Below are 9640 nucleotides of genomic sequence, written 5' to 3' on the forward strand. Positions count from 1 at the left end.
AGCTTATGCCCAAATAAATCTGTTAGTCTTTAAGGTGCCACCAGACTTCTTGTTGTTTTTGTAGATACAGACTAACACGGCTACCCCTTGATACATGAACAGAAATAGTGGCTACAACTCCTCTGCTCCACTTGTGGGGGATGTTGAGGCCACTGAATCCATGAAAATGAGGACCCAATAGGCTTGTTCTGGCCTCCCCCTCTCCAATGAAGGTTTTCCATGCTGACTCCATGGCTCAGAGTACCCTTCTTTAGCATAAAGACAGTATACTGGAGCCCTTTAGTGGACACTCTGATCCTAGGAGATCCTCCAAGCAGTCCCTATGCAGAACTTAAGTGGTATGGACGTCCTTAGGATAATGTACCACACCACTGGCGAATTTCAAATCATAAAGAAGGGCACTAACTATGCAACTGTAATTATGAAAACTAGATACACTGCTATGCAATATATTGTAAGTGTATTAAAAAAAATCAGTCAAACAAGTTTAAAAAAAATTGTCAGTCCTCAAAGACCCTTGCATACAAAGTCACAAACAGATAATCATATTAGATTTGTCAGGCAACAGTTTGGGCATTGGATATTAAAATGCACTATACCATTTTTGTGCCTTCTGTATGCATAGTATAAAATAATACATCTGATAGACAACTACAGTTTTTTTCACTAGAAAGTTTCTGATTGCTCTCATAAAAAATGAACAAATGATGTGATGTACCATATTATCTGCAAACAAAACACACCTGCAATATGATATCGTGCAAGTTAATACTTTGTGACAGTGGAGACTAATAAAAAATAGTTGCTATAAATTAAACACTTTTCTAGGGTGAAGGATAAGTAACAGCCACTTTTGAGAAATGATTCAACTTCATTTCACGGGACAGCAGTAAAAGAACCCAATCAGTAGCTGTTGCTATACGTTTTGGTGACAAAGTTTTCTTCCAATAAAATTATGCTTTGTCTTTCCCTCATAAGAACAAGTTTGAAACCGAAGTGAACCCAAATGGAAAATGTATATCATCTCATATTACACCTAAATTTCTGCATAGCTATTGGATAAATCCCAGAACTGTCACCTCTAAAAGGTCACCTAAAAAAAAACAACAACAACAAAAAAAAAATACCTGTCAGAACTTCCCAGAAGTGTTACCTCCAAAATGTGCCATACAGAACTCTCCCAATGCCGGTTACTCCTGATTCTGAAGCATCTCTGAGCTCTATTCTAATTGTGACTTCTTGAGTATAGATTTCTAAATAAGCCCAAAACTGCAGGGTAGTTTTAAGTATCCATCAGGGATTATGTAGAGCATTCCAAGTTCAATCTCACTTGTGGCCTAAGCCAAAATTTGATTACTGTACCAGCTACCCCCCAGAGAAATGAGAATAGTACATACCTTAAGTATAAAATATTTGATATGAAAACAAGTTAACTGTTAATACCCATCTAAATGGCTACCAGAAATGAGTAGGAGAGTCTGCAGTTGGAAACTCATCTGAAGGGCATTACCATTTTCATTGCAGTCACACCCAATATTATTGCTCTAAAGTGGCAGAGGCGGCTATTAGGCCAACTCCTGGTATGGTAATTGAATACATAATCATCTGGCTGAGAGGTGAAAGAGATATTAACTAACCAAGATTAACATGATAGACTATCAGTTCCTTATATCACAGCATTGTAGAATAAATATTAATATAGGCAGTAGAATGGATTACCACCTTAACATTTCACCTATGGAGACCTACTGTAGGTTTAGGCGAAAACTGAAAATGAATTACCTAGAAAAAAGTTATCCAGGTCACAAAACCAATATAGTTTTTAGCACAATTATTATTCTCTCCATTTGAGAGGACCAGAACTGGAATAGCAGGTTGGGTCTGAGATGCACTGACTGAACTTGGCAAGGAAATTTGCATATAACCCACCTACACTATGCTTTGTTCTATGACTGCTCACTTTCATGAACACGAAAATGACCTAAAACAAATGAAAACAGTCAGTTGATATACTACGTTTAATGGAGCCAATGCTCCGGAGATGTAATTGGCTCACAGTTCTCCCTTTTATGCTCTTTTAAATACGGTTATAAAAAATTAAAACAAAATAGTCCTTCATAAGTCTGAAAAGCCCAAAAAGGAGAAAATTCAAAGATTTGACTGTAACTTTATCTTTAACTCGCTTTGTTCTGTCTAGATATTGCAGAAATCTCCAAACTGTGCATGTAACCTTACACATGTGTACGACAATATCTGAGGCATAGGAGACTGGGTTAAAGATAAAGATAGAGGGTCTGATCCTCAACTAATATAAAACTGAATAGCTCCACCGATTGTAACACAGCTATACTGATTTACACCAGCTGAGGATCTACTAAAATCAAGTTTCCAGTTACATCCATGCAAAGGCATTGATTTCAATAGTTATATGCATATAACCAGCAGAATTCTGTTCAAAGTTTCAAGCTTAACTCTGTATTTCTATTCTTTTGTAGTGTCAGTCAGACCCTTATTGATATGTCGATGCAGATTTTTGTGGTTTAATTATAGATGTGTCAGTAGCAGAATACTTACTCTCTGCTTCAACCCAATTAAAAAAAAGGCAGCAGTAACTCTTTACATTGCTGACAATGTCAACGTAAGTGGGTCATCTCAGGTTAGCATCAGAGTGTAACGCTATGAAAGTTACATTGTCAAATTAATTAAAAATATGTTCACCTTCAAGTAAAAAAGTTGAGAGCTATCAATATATGAAATTACTCCTATTTGCAGGTATTTTGTGGGAGACAGTGTCTATGAAAGATCTTTATAATGAACGGAGGAGACAAATTACAAAATAGTATACTCTGGCCACAGTATAAGGCAATCAAAACAGAGCTACAGAACTCTTCCATTGTTGTACAGATAAATTGCTCAAGAAGTGATGTTCAAGCAACACACAATCACCAATTAACCATTTTCCCATAAACTTACTCATTCTACTGTACTTCTAGCAATAGCTGCCCAGTATGGAATCACAAAGATTTTCCCCCTTTTTCTAAGGAGTAGGAATTTAAACGGAAAAAATGCACTGACCTTGCTCAGCACAGCACTGAAAGCTCTTATGGGAATCATTTCTTGCCATACAACACTATGACAAGTTTGAAAATGAAGTGCTTATACTTGGCATTTTGAGCTTGCCATTAGCCATGGCCATTTTGCTGAAAAAATGTGACAAGTAGTATATATAAACCTGTCAGCATGAACGCTCAGTGACGAGATTGTGCAGAAATGTCCAGTCTGTTTTAATACAGGATTAAGAAAAAACATAAAATGTTTAATATTTAAGCAAAAGGTAGAATATGTGCCCAGTACAGTTCTCAGGTTTTGAGTCTAATGGCTATTTTAGACTGAGTCCCCTCCTGTGGGTGTCCCAAGTAATATTGCCAAAAAGAATTTATAATATGGACTCAAAATGCAAATATTAAATAAACTTGCTTTCCAAATAAAATGAAGATTATACTCACCAGATATGTGCTCCTCACATTTGAGCTTTCACATTGCTATAAGTAAGATGGACCCAGGTTTCTTTAAGCACTTCTGATTTAATTTGATATTCAGATAGAAGTATGGACTTGGCCAAAAATCTCTTGCACAAAAAAACCCAACAACCGATCTCTATATATTAATATCTAAAATGACACCATTATAAAACACATGTAAATACAAGTAACAGTATTTTTAACTGCAGACTATAAAGTCTAATTAAACAGTCAGGTTCAGAGTTTAGGCAGGCAAAACGCCCACTGACTTCAAAAGGAAAAAAACACATACAAAGTTTAGTTTTAAAAACCATTTTTATTTGATTTCAAAAAGGGGAATAGTTTTATGTCTTCAGCAGAACCATGTCTGAAATCTCAGGGGTGATTAAAGGGCCATGCCAAAGCTGAATGGTTTCAAATATCAAACTATATTATTATGTCAGGGTCCGCAAGATCAATTAGCGCTTTTCAATGACAGGAAAGGTTACAGTTGGACTCACATTTATACAATATCTAAAACTAAAAAAGAAAACTGCCTATCATGAAACTGCTTTTAATATCACATTTTTCACATTTACTTACAAACTTTTAAAACAACCACCAAAATGTTAAACATCATCTTTAATTCACATGGTATCTGAGCTGTTTTTCTGTTGAACAATTTTTAAAACATTTATTAATTGAAATAAATTGTTTCTGCAGTCACAATAAACGTGTACTCTGAGATGGCCAGAAATCACAGGGAACATTGAACTATGCAGTAAAACCTAGGGCATCATCATAAGGCATTTTAGTACATATGGTGCTGCTACTAACCCTGGTTTATTGCTAGGCTTTTATAAAGCTTTAAAAACACTTGACAACTATCTGCAAATCATTCACTTCTTCTGTCTGGGTTACATTCTTTTGGAAAATCCAAACTATATTATGATGAATGGAAAGGTGAGCTTGGCTCCATGTTCCCAACTGAAAACAAAATAACTACTATAAAACAAAAGCAAAATATAAGAATTGAATACAGTTATATAAAACAGCTGATTACAGGTCTGGATAAAAAAAAAAGTAAGTTTTATACTTTCTGTTATTAAATGCCCTACATAAACTTTCATGTCAACAAGCAACTGAATATACATTTCACTTCTAAGCCCAGTAAGAAATAATAAGTGGAGATACAGGTATGTTAGAAATTCATTTGGATGCCTCTTGGTACACTTTGTTCAAGCATTGTCTGCTGTATCAAAATACCTAATTATGGTCTCATACACAATTAGTTTAAGATTTCTATATGGTGATAGTTCAGAAGAGATTAAGAAAATTAAAAACACATTTTGTGTATAGTTTAAGTTGTAAGCATATTATTTTTAATAAAACCAAAGCATGATTGCTTTTGTAAGATTACAGACTTTAAAATGTCATATTTTGAAAGCACACTTTTCTATTTATTTCTTCCAGGAGTGATTTGAAATATTTACTACCAGACGGTACCTAATTTTAGGTTTTAAGTGCTTTAACAGCTCTATGAAATATGATCAGCAGCTGCAATGTAGAACTACACTGAATAAACTATCCTTTATAAAAAGGGAGACTGGTTTTACCCAGAGTTCATAAAATCCTCACTTTCAAAACAGAAAAAGATAACACATAAATAATTAGTATTTTCTTTCTACAGCACTTGACAGATATAATTTTTTTTGGGGGGGGGGGGGGGGGAGGGAGAATTCCTTGACTGAATTTCATATTAAACAGAAAAAAGTAGTTTACATTACCTGAAAAATAGAATGAACACTGTTCAATACAATAAACTCTTGTCAAAAGTGCATAATTATCTTTGCCCATTCTCAACCAAATTCTGATACATAAAAGTTCTTTATTATAATACTGTAAAGTAAAACTAAGGTACACAAGACCAAACAACTTAACAGTAGCTTTCAAAGCTTGAATAAGAGGCTGAAAATATGCAATAGGACATTGTCTTTCTGTATTTCAAATGCTCATGCACAATACATTTTATGTAGTATGAGTAACACTGGAACTCAGTGATAGTGGGAACCTGTTCTATAACTTTGTCCATGATCTCTCAGTCACTAATATCAGAATAAATTTCTATTGCAGAAGAGTAGTAATGTGCTGTAAGCCATTACTGCATAAAAGAGTCCTCTAAGCATATGATTCAACTGAATATAATAGTATAATTTAACAATCCAAAAGATACATATTTTAACATTTATTTTTATAACTGTGCACATATCATTTGAACAAGTAACTATTTGACATTTTCACCTTGTATTTTCCTTTTAAGATACTACAATTAATTAAAAAACAGGTGGTAACATGAATGCCAGCATCCAGAAAACAAAACAGGAAAGATTTTTTTTTTTAAATGTGTTTGTTTTAGATTTAGCCCTGATAACACTAAATGTTAAAATGTACTGGAAGAAGGGGTGGAAGGTGTCCATTTGTATTTCCACTTATTTGATATCATTTATAGTACAACATAAGTTGTAGGTATGTAAAGATCTACATTCTGCAGCATTGTATGGGTGCACTGCATGGAAAAAAAGTGGAAAGTCTACAGTGATTTTAAGATTTTGATTTACATGGTCACTAAGAAGTGATGAGTTGTGTTAAGAAATCAAAGAAAAATGTTGAACATACAACAAAACACTATTAACTTGTATTTGGAAACTGAAATTATGCTATATCCAAATCTTTAATACATAAAAAGATATATATAATACAGTGAAAGATAGCATCAAATTGAGAACAGAAATCAGATAAAAATGCTTCATTTATAACTGTATATGGTGAAAATATACTTCTCAGTAAATGTCAATGTAATTCTGAATTGTCTATTACTTTGTTAAATATATTTTAATTAGTCTGCATATATTACTGCTTCTACTATTTTATATGTGCAAATCAGACCTTAAATTAAAATCTATATGAATTTCAATGCAAAACAATTTCATTATTTAAAATGTTTAAATTCAAATGACCTAAAATGCTCTCTGTTTTTTTAGATATCCCTACCTAAATCGGATCTATGCAATGTAAAATACCTATTACTAGACCAAAAAACAAAATTTATGTATGTATGTATGTACGTACGTATCTCCTTGTGCTTTCCTTTGAATCTTGCTCACAAGATTACGGAAAAACAACAATGTATCTACTTGGTTTTTAATAGTAGTCAGTTTCATAAATGTAAATGAAACTTTAGATGCCAATTACTGACTGGCAGCGACTCTATCCTGGGATCTCTTTCACTTCTGTTAAAAATGCTTAAGACTGGCTGTCACCTAACCCCTTACACTGCATGACACCGCAGTGGACACAAACATAAGCACTGCAAACAGTCGCCTTTGCTTAAAAATAAAAAGTCAAAGAGACTTTGGGTTTAATTGCCAGACCCCACTAATATTCCTCTCTATTGATTAAGTGGATGCTATGTGCCGCGCCAAAAAAAGACAGAGGAGGTGAAACAAAACTTAACTACGAGTCCTTAATGTGAAATCTAACCTGCAGTTTTTCTTAGGTATCAGATTTTGGAAGTGTCCGTAATGACAGCCAGAGAGGCAAATTAATGGCCAACAGCCCATTGGGTTTAAACACGGAGAATCCTGTTACCACCTCAGATTAAGTACAAACACACACAGACTCTCCTCCACGTGGAAGTGCTTTCAAACCAAAACACAAGCCCCTGCATGCGGTGCTGATGCACCTAGGCGGAACAACTAGACCCCACTAGGTTAGGGCTACGATTCCCGTGTCTTCGTCTACAGTGGAGAGTTAGCGGGAACGGGGGAGGAAGAACACACGGTTGTGTCTGGCTTTAAACCACAAGAAAACCAATATTTCATTCATATCTATATTCCCCTAGAGAAAGAAAATGGGAGAGAAACAAAAACAAGAGAGCCCTGGGTCCCCACTCCCTCCAAATACTGCGAAAGAGGCTGCAGAAATTACGATGGTTTCCTTATTTTATTGCCAGTGTGAAACGAGACGGTCCCACATCAGATATTTTCTAATGGCTGCAAACTGTAAACGTTCTTTATTAAGAAAGGAAAGTCGATTTAAATACTGCTAGAGTCTGGGGGGTAGGAGGGAGTTTGGAAGTTGCATGGCATAGGATGTACAACTGAACAAAAGGGCATATTTTCCAGACCAGATTGAACCATCTGCGTTTTTACAGTGCTGAAAGCTAAGCATGTTCTTACAAAAGCTGCCATAAATTAAGGAAACTTCCCCCTCCCCCCAAGGTTTGTTATCCTACAAAACTCATGCTGCATGTTCAGGTTGCTGGCAGGATTCGCTAGTCAAGTTACCACAACAAACCTCCAGAAAACTCGTTGAATTTCAGTCTCTGACCACCTCTTCTACATTTCCTGCCCTAGCAGCGATGACACCCAAACTCGGCCGCGTATGTCTCACTGACTACTAAGCACAAAACTTCCTCAAGGCGGGGAGGAGGTTCCTTGAAAGAGAAAATAAAATCGCCTGCAAAGCGGCACTAAGGGGGTGACAAGAAAAGGCTGGTGAGTTTCCTTCTATACACTCATTCCAGCATCACCGCTCTGCGGTTCCGGCTACAGAGCCCAGGGCTAGCGAACTGCATCGGAACAGGGCAACCCCCGCACGGCTCGGGGCTTAGCCAGCTCCAGGGAGAGCAGATCGGAGGGTGGGGGCGAAACGCAAGCCCCGGTCACCTGGAGCGGGGCAGAAAAGCCTGGCCAAAGGCGCGAGCAGAAGTCAGCGAGGATCTCTCCCCCTGCCGAGAGAAAGGGGGCTACTCGCTTGGGTTTGGACAAGCCCCAGTCTCGGTGCCCAGCAGGGCTCAGAGCCATCAGCCGCTGCTCCCGGGGATCTCTGCCGCGTCTCGCGGCAGCCGGTTCAAAAAGAAGAAACCAAGGCTCAGTACTAACCCCGAGGCGCGCACACACAAACACACAGGGGGCGACGTGGGAAGGGGAGCGGAGCAGCGACACTCACCTCCTGGCTCGGGGACACGCCGCTACCTTTCTGTTCGGGCTGCTCCCGGGTTGTTGATTCTCGCCCCTTCTTCAAGTCGAGGTTCCCCCTTTGCGCTGCTCCTCCGGCAAAACAAGAGGACATCCCCCTCCACGGCTCTCCCTCCCCCTCTTCGCCACACACCGCAACCGAGAGCAAACGGGATTGAGAGGGAGGAGGGGGACTGGCAAGGGAAAAAGTAACCACTCTCCTCACTTTAGGGCGTGCAACTGGTTGCCCCCTCACACACACACACAGAAAACTACTTCACAAAGAGGAACCCCAATGGGGTGCTGGTTTCCCAAAGCGGGAGGGGAGCACGCGATACAACCCCGCCCCGGGCGCTGCTTTGCACTTGTGCAGGCAGCCGGGCCAAGGGTGCAGTAACAGCTCGGGGCCGGGGGGCTGAGCCTGTGACCGTGTTTACTGCAGCCCCGGGAGCTGCATGTTGCCATTGGTTGTTTTCTCGCGTGGGTATCTGGTGAGCTTACCGGGCAGCGTGCAGAGCGGGGCTTGCTCCTGAGCCTCACACCCGCTCTCGCCCCGGCGCGGCGCGCACACGTGCTGCTGCCCCAGCAGCGCCCCCCGGGCGCTGGGTCGAACCCGGAACCCTCCGCCGCTCCTGCCGTCACCGCTGTCCCTGTGCCCGCCGGGCAGCGCTGCTGCTTGCACACGCACAGGCTAGCGAGAGGAGAGCACCCGTCTCCCAGGTGTCAAGGCATAACCCAAACTCTCCCTCCCCCGCGGGACCTTCCCTCTTCCCCGGGGCTCAGGCCTGCAGCCCTCACTCCCATTAACTCCAATAGCAGCTCTGCCTGAGCAAGGATTGCAGGGGTTAACTACTGAGCAATTACACACCTGGGGGCTGCATTTGCTCATATTTACAAACCCTCTCTCTCTTTCTCTCCCCCTCATGCCACTTTTACTCGGGTTGAGTAGTGCCTTGCTCCCTGACATCAATGGCACTACTTACACGGGGCTAGGTGACTTGGGATCATCTGGCCCACAGTCAGCAAGCCGTTGCACTGCCCCTGATTCAGAGTTATAGTCTCCCTACTACTCTGCCCAGGGCATAGACTATTTTAGGATGCAGCACAAGCTCCCCAAGGCAC

General features: G+C 39.7%; 1 protein-coding gene across 1 annotated transcript in view; it reads right to left on the reverse strand.

Moving 5' to 3' along the window:
- The window catches only part of EYA4 (EYA transcriptional coactivator and phosphatase 4), a 231314-nt gene extending 222449 nt beyond the window's left edge, over positions 1-8865 (reverse strand). The window contains exon 1 of the mRNA XM_029911051.1: positions 8511-8865. Coding sequence (XP_029766911.1) covers positions 8511-8633 — 123 coding nt within the window. The 5' untranslated portion in view covers positions 8634-8865. The remainder of the gene's footprint in view (positions 1-8510) is intronic.
- Between the last annotated feature and the right edge of the window lie 775 nt (positions 8866-9640).

Source organism: Terrapene carolina, unplaced genomic scaffold, assembly GCF_002925995.2.
Source record: "Terrapene carolina triunguis isolate 2854851 unplaced genomic scaffold, T_m_triunguis-2.0 Scaffold85, whole genome shotgun sequence".
In the NCBI taxonomy this organism is placed as follows: domain Eukaryota; kingdom Metazoa; phylum Chordata; order Testudines; family Emydidae; genus Terrapene; species Terrapene triunguis.